This window comes from Phascolarctos cinereus, unplaced genomic scaffold, assembly GCF_003287225.1.
Source record: "Phascolarctos cinereus isolate Bilbo 61053 unplaced genomic scaffold, phaCin_HiC Scaffold_5;HRSCAF=322, whole genome shotgun sequence".
Lineage (NCBI taxonomy): Eukaryota > Metazoa > Chordata > Mammalia > Diprotodontia > Phascolarctidae > Phascolarctos > Phascolarctos cinereus.
Window position 1 is genome coordinate 415,727,112 of NW_027555958.1, and position 18,413 is coordinate 415,745,524.

Genomic DNA, 18,413 nt, shown 5'->3' on the forward strand with positions numbered 1-18,413 from the left:
TCAATACTCATCGCTCTAGGTTTTTGTGACACTACTATCACCTCCTTAGTCTTCTTCACTGGAGCACCTGTCAACCATGACTGTCTCATAAGACTTTGTCCTGGGGTTTCTTCTCAATTATCATCTCTACATTAATGATTTCCAGATCTGTTTACTCAGCCCTGATCCTTCTAATCTCCAGTCTCATATCTCCCAAGTGCCCATACTTAAAGTCTAAAGTATTGTAACCAAATGAAGACAGTATTTCAAGGAAAAACTAGAGCATTTCTCTGATATTCCAGCCCTTTAATCATGAGTGGAAGCACCAGTCATTGTGCTGTAGTAGTACCAGGGTATTTGTTTCATAATTTCCTTTAGAAAACTTTTGCTTAAAGAATCTTTAAAAGCACTGGACTGATTTTCCAAGGGAAAACAACTCAATTGTCATAATACCTGACCAATATCTATAATCCTCTTTCTTGATATTACATTAAAAGTGTTCTGGGTTTCAACTTCAAGCTAACAGGGAACTGGGGGATACTGTTTGTCAAAATTGTTAACTTTCAAACCAATCTACCTAATACCACAATGCACAAACAGCTGGATAAACAAAATCAAAATCATCCTTGCCAGTCAGTGGCCTAAGTTATCTGTCAATCGACTCTCCCTGTCACTGAACATGTGGCAAAAAATAGTGACTTGACTAGCATCAAAGACTGACTAGCATTAAAAAGACTGACAGACATCAATGTTTTAGATTACAAAGATTTCACTTACCTCTTTTAAGTTCTCTGAAGCATTTAATGCAGATTTTTGAAGATTTGCATCCTGCTTACTTGGTTCAACTGATTCAAATTCTGATTTAGTCATCATTCCCTTGTCTTGTGAAGAGGAAGCATTTTCTATATGCTGACCAACAAGACTATATATATGAAAGTAAAACAAATTTTAAGTGATAAACACTGGCTGGATCATATACACTACAAACTAACCATGAAATGAACATATTAAAATGATCAAGTCCTTTACAAAAAAATAGCAAATTAAGTACAACTTTCCATACTCACCTTTCTGGTGGACTGACAAAGGCTGACTGTTCAACATGCTGGTCTAAACCAATGGTCCCATGTTTTTCAACTTGGGGGTCTGAATAAAGGCTCCTACCAATATTACAATCAGTTTCAGACTGCTCGATTTCACTCAAACTAGCAAGTGGGTTATCAGCACTGGAATTTTCTATTTCACTGAAGTAAAGAAAAAATGAAAATAAAAACATTCTAATCACTGAAAAAGACTAAACTATTCAAAAAAAAAGTCTAGCACAATGCCATAACTAAAGGCAAGAGTTGTGAGAAAGAAAAATGATTGAATCAAACAATTATACATCATTTTCTAGAATAAATGCATTTCCCTATTTTAATTCACATAAAAAAATTCAAAATTTAATGTCTTCTCTTTCCATAAAATTCACAAACAAGTACTTTAAAAGAAAAAACTATAAGTACTTTAATTACCATAGATAGCATACTGGCAATAAGCAATCTGATACATTATGCATACTAATTAACTTTGGATTGCCTATGTTTTTATTTCTAGATCAATAAAATTTTACTGTGCTAAAGTTGCCATAGTAAGAGAAATCATCTATCATTTTAAAAATAGCACTACAGTTTTTATAACATTTCAGACTTTTACTTCTAAAATATTAAAACCCCTAACATTTGATTTCTTGGAAAGAAATAAAGGATAGTCAAATACATCTCATTATTTGTGGGAAAAGACTTTACATTTACTACTTCCACAAAAAAATCTTTATTATACGTGTGTTGTCTGATGATGACGATGATGATGATGACACTGGTGATAATGACAGGGCAGGCACAGAGACAGGGGACTAAACCTGTGATTTCAATGATATATACAGAGAAATAAGGAAACATTCTTAGTCCCTATGCAGGACTACACCTTCTCTGAAAGAGAGTTGCCTAGGCCACACGGGCTCACAGCCAGCAAGTGACAGAAGGAGGACTGAGGCCAGCACACTATGCACTAGCAATAATAAACAGCTGACATTTCAAATTTGCAAAATACTTGACATATATTATCTTATTTGATCCTCACAACCATCTTGTAAGGTAGTTACTGTAGGTATTTTATCCCCATTTAATGGAAAAGAAAACTAATGATCAGAACGGTTAAATTATTAGCATGGTCATACTAGTAAGTGTTCAAACAGATTTTGACTCCCAAGTCTACTACTATCCTATCCACTACACCACAGTACAGCTAATCATGAGCTCCTTGAGGTCTAGGGCCATATCTTCCATACATTTTTATATTCCTCCCCATTGGGTCTGCTAGAATAGCATCTTTTTTTAAAATGCCAAAGAAATAATAGAGAAAATACACACAAAATACAGAAAAAACGGGAAAATGTTACAGCTTTATTAAAATTAATGCAACCAAAAACCAAAACAAGGTTGAAAATATGTAGTATTACAGTAAGACTGAAATCTTATAAGAATACAGCAACAATACCTAATAGAACTGACTGGTGTATAATTCGCAAATTCTAGAAAACTACAGCAAAGAGATTACTCAACATAGTTAATAAATATACTTTTGGGGGGAATTTACTACCTTCACTTTCATTTGAATATCTAATTTTTCAAATTATAAGAAAATCAAAAGATAAATCACAGACTGGCATTATTTGTCTAAATTAAATTTGTGGATAAAGTTGCTTCATATCAAAAATACAAATGATTCTATCTTTAGTTGATCAAGAAAAAAATAAAATTAGTTATACTTAGGTTTCAAGACTGGAGTGATCTCTGAGGTAGATGAGGTGGAAATATTCTCAACATTTTCAATATTTGCAGCTATACTAGGAGAATCTCCATTGATGTCAACTGATGGGAGTGTCTCAACTACAGGTGAACTTAAAATCCTTGACTGTGTATCCTGTTTTTTAAAAAAAAAAATTAATATTTATATAAAATCACAACCTCATTTATTCTTAATAGGTTTTTATGGAAAATATTTTCTAGGCTGACATTTATAAAAATATTTTTTCCCACAAAAATGTTCTTCCTTTCCACTTTACCAGCCTATTTAAGTCTTTTCATTTAATTTCATATTCTACTTATTTTCACATTACATTTACAAAATTGTAAATTAACCCAAAAAAATCCTCCACTATTCCTATTTTTCCAATAGTCCCATTTAAAATTTTTCTTTAATGTATAGTGAAGAGTTTCCTCTTAGCAAATCAACATTTATTGAATCTGTGCAAAGCATAATAAAATGGGACTGAATGTGGTGGGAGGCAGAGAAGCAGATAGTGTTACAACCAATCACCATCCTTACTTGCAAATTAATTAGAGTACCTAACAATCTTCTGCTTGAACCCTAATTTGCCAATGTACCCCTTAAAACATAGCACCCAGAAATGAACATAATGGTCCACATAAGATGTCTGTACAGCACAGAACTGCAAACTATGTAAACTCTATGCCTATCTAAACTCTGTGCCTCAATTTCTTCATTTGTAGAATGAGGTTTTATGGAATGGGAAAGGTAGAGAAAATAAATACTTCTTAACTGAAAAAAAATCTATTTAATAAAAAAAAGACTCAATGACATTTAAGTTACCTTACAGCTCTTAATCTATGATCCTATGACTTAAGACACTATGCTTCCATATATGCAAGCTGTTTGCTTTATTCTACGAAAATCCTACTCTGATAATTCATGGAGGGGTCTTACAGGATATATAAGTAGAACGTAAGTTCTGATAGGGCTCACCAAACTAGAAACACTTCCAAAACATTTTCTAACTTGTTTGAGGACTGGTTCGCTGAGGCCCAATCATATGAGGGTTGTGCAGCAGGTAATTTTTCTTTATTTATTTTTGTAAACAAACCAAAGAATAGAGGAGGAAAAGTGGTAGCGAAATTCATGAAAATTATCTACTAAAGTGTAGAGAGCTTTGCTTTCTAAATTCATGGAGGAAATAGCCATAATGATGAAACTGCAGATTCCTGAAATATTTAAGATAACATTAACTCCAAATCTCTTTTCACAAAACTACTGTCAAGACGGATCTTCCCATTGCTAGAATTTTTTAAATTATTTATTAAACCCAAATGCAGGGCTTAAATTTTTTATTGATAAGTACTGAAATGCAACTAGTTTTTAATAGAGAAAACAGAACCTAAAAGTCTTTCTTTAATTTTCTTCCCTTGTTATACTTGTTAATTTTATTGAAAGAATTTCACAGACTTTTCACTGAATGGTATACTAATTACTTATAATAGCAGACTTGCTCCATAAATCCATACAAATCTCAGGAAAATACATATCCAATTGGTGATAAGCCATACAGAGAAACACAATTTCTTGATATAGGAGGCTTTTCCTCTCATCTTCCCAAATATCACTTTCTTCATAAATTTCCTCAATTTTTCTATTCCACTTTACAGGTGGCAGCCATCCTAGCTGAGTTCTCACAACAGTACTTTGAGAGAGATGGAGTCAAATATTGTGTCCATTTTAAGTATGGAAAAGATAAAGATCAAAAAAGGCAAATAACATGTCCAAGTGACAAGTTTATAAATGGATTTTTTAAAAAGTTTTCTAACTTTACATTTATTATCTTTAACTACAATACCAAGACTGCTTTTATGAATGAAAAGCATAGTTTAAAATTCAGTTACTCATGTGCTTCATATATTACATAATAGTAAAACAGAAGCATAGTAAATTCATAGTTCTTACTCTGAAGGTTAAAAAAAAAGAGGATGACAGACTGGTTTTTGCATTGGTCACTATTCTTACTGTAATAATCTTGTCCTTTGTCACAAATGTCCTTTTAAGTATGATGAGGACTTCAGCTGACTTCAAAGCTAGATACGAATTAACAGTGTGATATGGCAGTCCAGAATTGCAATGTAACCTTAGGCTGCATTACATCACAGCATCCAGTACTAAGGAAGAGTCCTACTGCATGCACTCTGCATGGGCTAGAACAGGGATTGGCAAACTTCCACAGGCCATATCTGGCTCCCCACCGGTTTATGTATGGCCCATGAGCTAAGAATAGTTTTTACATTTTTAAACAAAGTTTTATTGTACTAAAAAATGTACAAACCATTCTTGGCTCAGGGTCCGTACACAAAAAGACAACGGGCCAGATTGGCTCACAGTTCATACTTTGACAAGTCCCGGGTTGGAACACATTTGGATACTGTGTTCTGAGCACTACATTTTAAGAAGGTCAATCATCTACTCAAGAGTCCAGAGAAGGGCGACAAGGATGATGGATGAAAAGCCTTGAAACCATACCCTATGAGGATCTATCTGTTGAAGGAAATGAGGATGTTTAACTGACAGAAGAAAAAAAGCCTTTGGGGAGTATGGGAGGTTGGAAGTAGCAAATGATGAAAACTCTTGTCAAGTATTTAACGGACTATCATGTAGAAGAACGATTAGAGCTTTCTCAGCTTCAGAGGGCACAAGTAGAGCAATGAGTTGCACAAAAGCAAATTAAAATTTGATAAAGAAAAAAAACTTGCAAATGATTAGAGCTATCTAAAGATGAAATGGGATGGGATGCCTCAAAGGTGAGTTCCCCATTACTGAAGGTCTTCAAGCAGACTAGATAACTACTTGTTATATGGAAGGGGTTTTAAAGAATAAGCTGGCGGGATAAGCTAGAAGCATTTCCAATAAGATCAAGGATGAAACAAGGATGCCCATTATCACCACTATTATTCAATATGGTACTAGAAACATTAGCTTCAGCAATAAGAGAAGAAAAAAAATTGAAGGCATTAGAATAGGCAAAGAAGAAACAAAGCTATCACTCTTCGCAGATGATATTGATGAAATGCTTAGAGAATCCTAGAGAATCAATTAAAAAACTACTTGAAATAATAAACAACTTCAGCAAAGTTGCAGGATATAAAATAAACCCACATAAATCATCAACATTTCCATATATTACCAACAAAGTCCAACAGCAAGAGATAGAAAAAGAAATTCCATTTAAAGTTACTGTAGACATTATAAAATATTTAGGAGTCTATCTACCGAAACAAACCCATGAACTATATGAACACAATTACAAAACACTTTTTATACAAATAAAATCAGATCTAAGTAATTGGAAAAACATCAGTTGCTCATGGGTAGGCTGAGCTAATATAATAAAAATGACAATTCTACCTAAGTAATTTACTTATTCAGTGCCATACCAATCAAACTACCAAAAAATTATCTTATAGAGCTAGAAAAAATAAATAACAAGAAAAAATAAGAAGAAGAACAAAAGGTCCAGAATATCAAGGAAACTAACGAAAAGAAATGCAAGGGAAGGTGGCCTAGCCATACCAGATCTTAAATTGTATTATAAAGTAGCAATCATCAAAACTACTTGGTACTGGCTAAGAAACAGAGTGGTGGATCAGTGCAGTAGGTTGGGTACACAAGACAGAAAAGTCAACGACTATAGTAGTCTACTGTCTGATAAACCCAAAGACCCCAGCTTCTAGGATTAAGAACTCACTATTTGACAAAAACTACTGGGAAAACCGGAAAAGAATTTGGCAGAAACTAGGTATAGGTCAAAATCTTACACCACATACCAAAATAAAGTCAAAATGGGTACACTATTTAGATATCAAACTCTAAGCAAACTGGGAGAGCAAGAATACCTTACCTGTCAGATTTATGGAGAACAGAAGAATTTATGACCAAACAAGAGATAGAGAACATTATGAAATACAAAATGGATAATTTTGATTACATTAAATTGAAAAGTTTTTGCACAAAGAAAGCCAATGCAACCAAGTTTGGGAAGGAAGTAGAAAACTGGAAAAGAATTATTACAACCAGTGTCTCGAATAAGGGCCTCATTTCTAAAATACATAGAAAACTAAGTCAAATTTATAAGAATACAAGTCATTCCCTAGTTGATAAATGGTCAAAGGATATGAACAGGCAGTTTTCAGATGAAGAAATTAAAGCAATCTATGGTCATATGAAAAAATGTTCTAAATCACTATTGATGAGAGAAATGCAAATTAAAAAAACTCTGAGGTACCACATCACAACTATCAGGTTGGTTAACATGACAAAACAAGAAAATGATAAATGTTGGAGAAGATGTGGGAAAACTGGAACATTAATACATTGTTGGTGGAGTTGTGAACTGATCCAACAATTCTGGAGAGCAATTTAGAACTATGCCCATAGGTCTATAAAAATGTGCATACCCTTTGACCCAGCAATACCACTTCTACGTCTGTATCCCAAAGAGATCATAAAAATGGGAAAAGGACCCACATGTACAAAAATATTTACAGCAGCTCTTTCTGTGATGGCAAAGAATTGGAAACTTAGGGGATGTCCATCAATTGGGGAATGGCTGAAAAAGTTGTGGCATAAGAATGTAATGGAATGCTATTGTGCTATAAGAAATAATGAACGGGCTGACTTCAGAAAAAACTGGACTCATATGGACTAATGCTGAGTGAAGTGAGCAGAGACAGGAGAACACTGTACACACTATGAGAACAGCCACAGTATGGGATGACTACCTTGGATAGACTTAGCTCTTCTCAGCAATGCAAGGATCTAAGACACCTCCAAAAGTCTCATGATAGAAAATGCTATCCACATCCGGAGAAAGAACTATGGAGTTTGAATGCAGATGCAAGCATATTACTTGCTCTTTTTTCTTCTGTTTTGTTTTGTTTCTTCTTTCTTGTGGTTCCTCCTATTGGTTCTAATTCTTCTTTACAACATGACTAGTGTGAAAACATGTTTAATAGGAATGTATATGTAGAGCCTATATCAAATTGCATGCCGTCTAGGGAAGAGAGGTGAGGGGGGAAAAATTTTTAAACTCAAAAGCTTATGGAAGTGAATGCTGAAAACTAAAAATAAATTAATATAAAACAAAATCAAAAATGCAAAAAAAAAAAAAGAGTAAGCTGGACTCCCAACTCAAAACTGTGATTTTATATTTTTCATTGCTTAATGAGTTGGCTTGGTCAAAGAACAGATTATCTAGTGTTCACTCTGACATCAATAAGCATATATGTATTTATGCTGGTACTAAAGAAGACACTGTTACTGAGACTAGAATCAGCATGGGAGACTCTAGAGAATTTATGGCCCAATGGCATAGCCTCCAAGAATCAGAGTTAGCTCTGTACCACAAAGAGACAAAACAGTATTATTTTTATGGTGAAAATATGGAAATGGAAGCAGGCTATCATGGATATTCCTCAGCCTTACTACTTAAAAGGTAAAAGAAAATGTAAGATCCCACTCTGCTTATTGTTTGCTGATTCTAAAGAAACATTTAAAACAGTAAGGCAAAATATAGTATTAAAATTTGTCTTCCAACAAGGTGTCTCTATTAATAACAAGATGCATCAGATTATTTGATACCTTTGAGGATTAGTATCTTAATTATTAATATCAAGTAAGGCATAAGACAGGGAGATACAGTCATCAAAAGTTTTTGCACTCATTGAGGATGTCCAATATATAGCATAAATGGAAGACAGATTTCCTGAAGATCATAAGGTTTCCCATGTAACCTCAGTTTATGAATGTCATTAGGTTAACTGTATCAAATTCCAGGACACTGCAGAACTTCCTTAGAGAGATCCAAAGGCATATGTATGTATGTGTATGTATACATATATGTATATACACACACAGAGGAAAACCTCAACGAATTTTGAATAACTGTTGTCTGGTTGATGTGAAACAATTAGATGTTAAATGAGCTAGCCCATTAAAATTAAAAAATTTAGCCTAGAATAAAATGGGAATAAAACAGGTAATATTGCATATGGGAAGTTATGTAGTACTTTCAATGATTGTGAAAGGTTATTCCCAAAACCCATCTTCCTTAATGTTTTTCCAATAATTCCATATGGCAACAAACCATGAATTAAATCATTCTCTTAAGGAATCAGAATTGCAGGTTAAAAAAAAAGGAGAGTAGACAACTCACGATGGAGACAAATAGGCTACAGCACATCACAAACTATAAAACGGCATAAAAAAGACATAGCAAATGGCCCTGTCATGCTGTGAAAAGAAGGGATAAGAGACGGCCATTCTATGCTCTACACTAGTACAGCATGATGTCAGGATAGAAGCAGAATGCCCTAAGTACAAAACACCGGCCTCCTAAGAAGAGGTTACAGGAAGATAAGGGTTGTACAGGATTAGAAAGCATGCATGTGTTTTCATCTGTACCACTAGGGGGAGTGCTCACATAAATAAGACTACGGATCACTGAAAATTTGATGTACCTACCTCTCAATTAAGTAGTTAACTTGCAAAAAATATTCAATAGTAGCAACAACATTATTTTTTAAGTCATGTGTTGGTGCTGGTGATTAGTATGTGCCAAAAGCTGTGCTAAGCAGGGAGAATACACATTAAAAATAGCACCTGCTTTCTAGTAGCTTAGATTCTAAGAGTGGAAACACAAAGTGAGGGAAAAGCACTAGCAGCTGAGGGGAATGAACTAGGGCAGGCCTCCTGCAGAAGGTGGCACCCGTGGAGGTGAGAAAAAGCATGCCAGGGATGAGGGACAGCCAGAGCAAAGACAAGTAGAAAGGAGATGGAGCTTATGTGAGGAAGTAAAAGTAGGCAAGTATGGCTGGACCATAAAATGTGGAGGGAAGTAATATGAAAGCAGACTGCAAAGACAGAAAGGAGCCAAGTTATTAAATGCCAAACAAAGTCTCTATATTTGATTCTAAGGGGTAATAGAAGTTACTAGAGTTTACCAAGTCAGGGAAAGGGGTCAGAAGGGTGATATGCTCCAATTTGAGCTTTAAGAAAATCCCTTTGGGGGCAGCTAGGTGGTGCAGTGGATAGAGCACCGGCCTTGGATTCAGGAGGACCCGAGTTCAAATTCCACCTCAGACACATAACACTTACCAGTTGTGTGACCCTGGGCAAGTCACTTAACCCCATTGCCTAGTCAAAAAAAAAAAAGAGTATGAGGAGTGATCAGAGATATAAGAGGATAACCAATAGACAGCTATGTCAGGAAAGCCCAGAGAGGAAAGAGTACACGGAGGAGGACAAACTGGCCAGCAACATCAAATGTTACAAAGAGATCAAGAATGATAAAGATTAAGAAAAGGCCATGAGGTCTGGTAATCAAAAAAATCACTGGTAACTTTGGAGAAAGAAGTTTAAATTGAATGATGATGAAGTCAGATTACAGAGATTTGAGAAAATAGTGAGGAAACAGAAGCACTAAGTATAAATTAGTTTTTAAAGACTGGCTGAGATGGGGAGAAGACATAAAGGACAATAGCTGGCAAGGATGTAAGACCTAACATGGGTTTTTTTGTTTTGCTTATTTTTAAGAATGGAGGAGGCCTTGGGTGGGTAAGTATTAGGGGGAAAAAAGCAGTAGATAAGGAGAAAGAGGTTAAGAGTAGGAGCAATCTGAGAGCAGTGGTTCCCATTTCATTGTTCAGAAACTCCTTTAGGGTTCACAATGACAGTGCAAGAGGTGTGTGCTAAAAATGCTTTAATAGCACCTTAAGTAGTAAATAAATTGCCTATTTAAATAAATAAATTTTCCTCTGTGGAAACAAAAGTGCATGTTTCGAGCATTATAGATTTGTTTTTCAGCAATTTGAAATTATCATGACTGTGCACACAAAAATGGTGTTTGTGCAGTGATTATATCAAATTCTGACCACTTCAAAGTAAGTGAAATGTATTCTTGCACCTTCTCAGCCTGTCATCCAATTCTTTCTCAACTTTCAAAAAAAGAACTCAACACTTGATTACAAACTGATTCCCAACAGACGGTCAGGAGCACGCATTCACACACTCTAATTTACATTCTGTACACTGCACCAAAACCCCCTCATTTCCCCACTACCTTCTAACTAACTGCACCTCCTTAGCTGCGTAATCATCGGTGATCAAAATGTATAGACATACGAGTTCTTGGAGCACAAACGTCGGGCTGTTTGAAAATCATGACTGCTGGTCATGCACATCACAAGCCATCTTAAAACTATCACAGACCATCACAAACGCTCTGTAGAAACAAACCTTCTATTGCCTCTCACTGCAGTAGTAAGGCTGCTTTCCAACTTAAACTTATCCTCCGTTGGTTTATGTTACCATTTTTCTATCTGGCGGACTTTCAAAGCACTGGTTGGCAACACTGGTCAGTTGTTCAGAGTTGCTGTGAGTGTTGCGTGAGTGTTGCCAATGTGCCAAGGGCAGAAGAAAACAAAATCATGTCCGAAGAGATCCTTGCCTTACAAAAGTTAGTTTGTATTAAATACCATTAAAAATGATGCAATATGTGCAATTCAAATTTTAAGTATAGTTATCATTTAACGCAGTGCTTGTCATTAGCCAGCAGAAAAGTAAATATTTTATCATGTCATTAGATATTCACTTGATTAGGTGACTAAAAATTTTAAAATGAATTCCCATCTCTCAACAGAGAGCCAGTAAAATTCTCCTACTATTTTCCATCACAAATTTGTATGATCATGCAATTTCATTTTATTCCTGTTTCAAATCACAGAAATAAAATCAACGCAGAACAAGATTTAAAACTGTTTGGTGTTGAGCCAAATATTGCAAACTGTTGTTCAAATTAAAAAGTCTAGGGGCAGCTAGGTGGTGCAGTGGATAGAGTACTGGCCCTGGATTCAGGAGGACCTGAGTTCAAATCCAGCCTCACACACGTAACACTTACTAGCTGTGTGACCCTGGGCAAGTCACTTAACCCCACTGCCTAACCCCCCCCAAAAAAATACAAATTAAAAAGTCTAACACTGATTATATTATGTTAATAAGCTGTCAAACTAATTCATTTCATTACAAATGCTGTATTTAACAAAATTTGTAAAATAAAGAAATTTAATATGGAATCTTATAAATAATAGTAAACTTAAGGTCTTGCTGGATTACTTCTTTTAATTCTAGAATGTCCCATACAAAATATGAATAATTATTTTATAATTAGTTTTATATTACTATGCCATTTTTTCATAATTACAGGTAGAATATAAATTTACAAACGTAAAATTCTATTTTGGAAACTTTAGTGGTAAAAGTTATCAATGTACTTACTGTGAGGAGTTGATGAATTAATCTAAGAAAATGTAAATAGTATACTAAATTACCTTAGCATTCACTATACACTTGTTTAAAAGGGTCTGTAGATGAAAACATGTGGGAAACCACCATGCTAGAGAAAGGAGGGGATGGCAGCAATGAAATATATAAATAGGTGAAGAGGGTACTTTTTCAGAGAGTGGATTAAAGGAAATGATAGTGGGTAGGATGTCAGAACAGAGATGAGATAGATAAGAAGAGGGACTTCAGAGCAAATGGCCTTGAATTTTTTTTTTTAAGATATGAGATAAGGTTGAAGCCAAGGATGTTGTGGGAGGGCTTGAAGAGATTACATAGGTTTTGGCACAGTCACCACATAGAGTAAGAAGGAGAACTCATTTGGCAAGAGTAGAAGTATTGCCTTGTTGCAGTGAGAACTCAGGTGAGATAAAATAAATTTGTAGCGGATCCAGTCAGCATGGTTTTTTGATTTTTCTTGCTCCACTAAAGAGAACATGAATAGAAAGAAAAGCAGCAGTTGGTGCAGTAGAGAGAGCACCTGCCCTGGAGTCAGGAAGATCTGAGTTCAAATCCAGTCTCAGACCAGACACTTGATACTAACTGTGTGATCCTGGGCAAGTCACTAAATTCTAACTGCCTCACAAAAAAAAAAAGGGCAGCAGTTGGCAAGAATAATCCAGGGTTGGGGCAGCTAGATGGTGCAGTGGATAGAGCACCAGTCCTGAAGTCAAGAGGACTCGAGTTCAAATCTGGCCTCAGACACATAACACTTACTAGCTGTGTGACTCTAGCAAGTCACTTCACCCCAACTGCCTCACCAAAAAAAAAAAAAATAATAATCCAGGGTTGAGATTTAGCAGAAATGACTGGCAAAAGGAGGAGGAGCACAGGATGGTGGGCACTGAAATGATTCACCAAGTAGATGAGACTGGTAAGTAAGTAAGACTAGAACCATAACAAAGGTTGCACCAGGCCTGGGAAAGTACTGAGGGAAGGAAGAATTTTAAGTCACGGTGTTGACAAAATTTTTGGAGTCATTAATGCATAGGAAGAATGGAATGACAAGATTAGGATTAGATAGAAAAAATTCATTGTTCTTAAACACCAAGAGGAAGATTCATGGGTAACAGCATGATCAAGGATATTACTATTCCTGCGTGTAGTTGAAGTAGAAGAGAGGAACAGGTCTTGAGACCTGAGTGTACTGAGGAATTTGGATGGAGGGTGAGATTGTGAGCCAGGCAGTGATCTCCTTAAGAGAGTAGGAAGGATGTCCTGGGTGGAGGGGTCTGTATAGACCCACTGAGATACAGATGGGTTGATAATTTGAACTGAGTGAAATTTATAGGAGGAAAGGTCACTGAGTGATAGCAGTGGAGGGAGGTTCTGCAATTGGCAATAAACAGCACAGAGTATAAAGACTACCCCTGCCACAGAGAGCAATCATAATCTGAGCCAAAGCTAAAGGAAAAATAGACCTAATTAAAAGAGATAATCAGAGAAACTACATTTCCCTAAAACGTTCCAAAGACAATGAAGTAATATCAAAATTTTTTACAATAAGTTTCTCTGATAAAGGCCTCATTTCTTAAATAGGAACTAAGCATAGAACTGAGTCAAATTTATAAAAATAAGAGCCATTCACCAATTGATAAATGGTCAAAGGATACAAACAGGCAGTTTTCAGAATATGAAATCAAAGCTATTTACAATCCTTTGAAAATATGCTCCAAATCACTGTTTATTTGTTGTTGTTCTTCATGACTCCATTTTGGGGCTTTCTCAGCAAAGAGTGGTTTGCCATTTCCTTTGCCGGGTCATTCAAACAGGGTTAAATGACTTGCTAAGGATCACACAGCTAAATAAGGCTGAATTTGAGCTCATGAAGATGAGTCTTCCTGATTCCAAGCCCACACCTGCCCCCACTACTGACTGGAGAAATGCAAATCAAAACAACTCGAGGTACCACTTCACAGGTACCTATTAAAAATGATAAATGTTAGAGGAGATGAGGGAAAAAATAGGTCTGCTAATGAGCTGCTGATGGAGTACTGAACTGGTCCAACCACTCTGGAAAACAATTTAGAACTATGACCAAAGGGCTAAAAAAACATGCATACCTTTTGACCCAGGAACACCACTATTAGCTCTGTATCTCAAAGGGATCAAGGAAAAAGGAAAAGGATCTATTTGTACAAAAACATCTATAGCAGCCCTTTCTGTGGGGGCAAAGAATTGGATATTGATGTTCATCAATTGGGGAATAGCTGAACAAGTTGTGGCATGACTGTGATGGAGTACTATTGTGCTATGAGAAGTGATAGGGGATGGGGGTGGGAGTGGTTTAAGAAAAACATGGCAAGACCAACATGAACTGATGCAAGTGAAGTAAGAAGAACCAGGAGATCACTATGCACAGTAACAACAATTTTGTAATGATGGTCAACTGTGAAAGACTTGGCTATTCTCATCAGTACAATAATCCAAGACAATCCCAAGGACTCATGATGAAAAAAATGCTATCCACCTACAGAAAAAGAACTAATGAACTGAGGGCAAATTGAATTATAATTTTCTTACTTTATTTGTCTTGCTTTTTTGGGGAAACATGGCTAATATGAAAATGTGTTTGGCATGATTCCACATGCATAATTGATATTATATTGCTTATCTTCTTAGTGGGTGAAAGGATGGCAGGGAGGGAGAGAACTTAGATCTAAACATTTTTAAAGAATGCTAAAAACAAATAAGTAATAAATAGGAGGGCGGAAGAGATGAGGAGATTCTCCCACGGCAAATGAGTGAATCAAGGTATAAAAGATGGTATAAAACCAGTACTAGAAAGGCTAGTCAGGGAAGCTGAAAAAAGCTAGCCATTTGTGGGGAACAAGATCCCAGTGAGTGCTAAAAGATGGAAGGTGCATGAAAGATGAAAGAAGGGAAGAGGTCTAAAATGAAAGAAGTTTGTTAATTATGCATTGGGAGTTTTAGAAGGAACCCTGGAAAGGGTGGCCAGATCTGGAATGAAAGAATGAGATGACAATGCTGAGGGAGAGGAGAATGGGAAACTGGACAACAGTGACAGGTAGACAAGCTTTGTTCTTCTTAAGTCAGAGTTTCAATATCATCAGGACAGGGAAAGCAAGTGGGGGTGGGAATGTTAACCATTTAGGAATAAGTCCTGGCTGAGTTACAATGGCTAGATGATGTTCCACTGTGATCAGAAGGTTCAAAATCTGCAGAGACCACACGTGCCCAGTCTCCCAGGAGGCAAGGCTCCTGGATCCCCAGGAATTTAAAAGCCTTGCCTTGAAGCTGGGGATATAGTGCTATTCCTGGGGACACTGGGAATCCCAGCCTCAAAAGAAGCAGTACTGATATTCCCATCTCAGTACCTTTCTACTGGCTGTCCCTCATGTCTGGACCCAGCTCAAGTGCTTCCTTCTACATGAGTTCTTTTCTGATGCCCCAGCTGCTAGTACTCTACTCCAAAGAACCACCCTGAATCTATTTAGTATATATTTTCTATTACCTATATATGTACACACTGTCTTCCCTACTAGACCACAAGCTCCATGAAGCAGGGACTATTCTATTATTGTCCTTGTATTTCCAGTGCTTTCCACATGATTCACCAGGTACATCCAAGAAGTGCCCCCCACTATTTTATTATTACTAGTTCTCTGTTAGCACTGGCCTTTTCATGAAAGTCAAATAAACACATCACACCAACTGAAAAATTCTGAGTAGATTGTAGGCAATATATGGAAGTGCATATTATTTACATATTATTAGGAAGTGCAGGAAAAATTCACAGCACTGTCATGATAAAGTCTCCTATGTTGTAACTTTTTAAAAAGCAATATTTGTAGTGAAGCTCTTATTATGCTGTAAAAGCATAGTAATTATAAAATCTAATGACTAAACAAAAAGTTTATAGTTAGATGTAATCTTGAAAAGGCAGGTCACTTAAAATCAAGATGATGCAGCTTTTACCTGTTCTTCAATGCTGTAGTCATCTACTAAGGTATTATGTTCTAGTGGACTAGGCATAGCTGAGTCTACATTTCCCAACAATTCTGTATTAATGGATTTATCAGTTTCCTCCTATAAAATGAAAGAAGAAGAATACATAAAAAAACTGGTTGTGATTATGTTCTTAATAGAGATCTTCACTAACTACTTCAATACAACACTTCATTCTCATACTTCTCAATTAAATGCTAAAAATTGTCTGTGCTCTATTGGTTTCTTTTAATTTATTTCCACATCTTCTTTCTTCTTTCTTAATCTTAAAAATCTTCTTCATCTTAAAGATCTGTCTTTCACAACTTCCAGGCACATTTTCACTTATGAGGCTATCACTAACTATCATACCTTCATTTTACTCCTTTATTGAGAAGAAAAGGAAGCATCAGGGGATGCTGCAACTTCCTTTGGCAGATTTTTTTCCCTCTAGAGACCTCAAGTTGAATCACTCCTCAAAATGCTCTTTCAAATTTGAAAGCAGAAAGTACTACTATTAAATATTCAATTTAAGTTTTAATATTTATGTTATATCAAATCTGTCATAACCATGTTTTTTATGTATACCATGATACGGTTATACATCATGTATACCATGATAAGGTACACTATAAGGGGCTTCACTGGAGCTCTTTAGAAAAGAAATGTATTAAACATATTTATATACATTTTATAGGATTGGAATGTGGTTTTACTATTTTAAAATTAGGTTTACAGTTCTTGATATGTTTCTGTGACATATGGATCATATATGTTTTAGCAGATACCAAGTCAGGTTGAGAACAAAGCTCTCCACAAAGCTATTTCCATGAGGAAATATGATCCATTTTATAATACAATTTTCAAAGAAAAAAGGAAGTAAACAACAGTTCATTAAAAGTGCGTACTATGTTGCAGGCCCAGTTCTAAGCACTCTACAAAAATATCTCATTTGATTCTCACAACAATCCTAAAAGAAAGCCTTATGGGAAAAAATGAAGCCTTGTGGGGAAAAAAAAATAGGGACTACTAAGATTCCTATTTTTTTTTAATTCTGGCTTTAGAATTGAATACAAACTTGGAAAAAAACCTTTTAAATGCCACTTTAAAATGTGCAATAATTACACTAACAGAAAGCCCATATCACATGAAATACCACTCTCCCACTCCCAAAGAAAACCTTCTTCTAAAATCAATTTTCTGTTCTTACTTACTTAGGAGATACTGAGGAATTCCCAGGAGACAGTGACTTTAAAAAAAAAAAACCTTCAATCTAAAATCTGAGTAAGTTTATTAAACTGGAATTACTTAAAACAGACCTCTCTGGACGGTTAAGAATGCTTAAATAAGCTTACTTTAATGGGAAAAAATGTATCATTTCAGTACTTTGGGCATTGAATCTTTGGCTTCCACTGCCTTTATTATTAAAACTATAAGGCCTTAATACTGTAAGACTCCAAGTGAGAATAGTTTTACTAATTTAGAAAGTACCCATAGCCTTTTTTTTTTGGCTTTTAAATGAATTTGTAAATTATTAATCACAACTGCATCTGCACACATTTGAAACTTCTAGACCTGAAGAGAAAAAGTCCCCATCACATTGGGGGAATTCTCTATGGAGGTTTTGCAGAAAGATGCGGACAAGAGTTATACCACTGCAGTAGACATGGATGAGTTTCCACCTCCATCATTATAAGGAATACCCACACACAATGGATGAAGTCACAGATCCACTGAAATATCAAAGTATATGTAAGGCATAACTGATTCAGCGTACAGAATATTTAATAAATATTCATTATGCCAAGTCATTAAATGTGCCCCTTACAATAACTCTAAAGCCCAATAGGTTGGTAACTACGGGACTAAAAATCTTTAACTGATTATTCAGATTAAAGTTAGTAGAAATACAAATTCTCTAATCAAAAACAGATGGCCTATTATTTTTTTTAATTTACTTTCAAAAAGTTTTTTTTTTAAGAAAAAATCTCAAAAATTATATACATTATCTTTATCTATTATACCTTTTTCTGGAAATGTTCATCTTCATTTTCAAATACACAGTTGTCATTTTGAGAGTAATATGAAGAAGGTGAAGAACTCTCTTTACAACACACACGCCAACTGGGAAACCTGTAAGATAAATTCACAAAAAAATACTTCAAAACATGATCAGCAGAAAAAACTAAAATCTCAATTCATAAAGACTACTAAGTGATTTCCCTGCCTCACATCTCTCTTCTCTCCAATCCATCCTCCAGAAGTACTAA

General features: G+C 35.5%; 1 protein-coding gene across 1 annotated transcript in view; it reads right to left on the reverse strand.

Moving 5' to 3' along the window:
• SUCO (SUN domain containing ossification factor) overlaps nt 1–18,413 on the reverse strand; it is a 96,559-nt gene that overhangs the window by 46,587 nt on the left and 31,559 nt on the right. Inside the window, 5 exon segments of the mRNA XM_078156494.1 lie at nt 757–901; nt 1,047–1,223; nt 2,789–2,943; nt 16,135–16,245; nt 18,168–18,276. Of these exon segments, the coding sequence (XP_078012620.1) occupies nt 757–901; nt 1,047–1,223; nt 2,789–2,943; nt 16,135–16,245; nt 18,168–18,276 (697 nt within the window).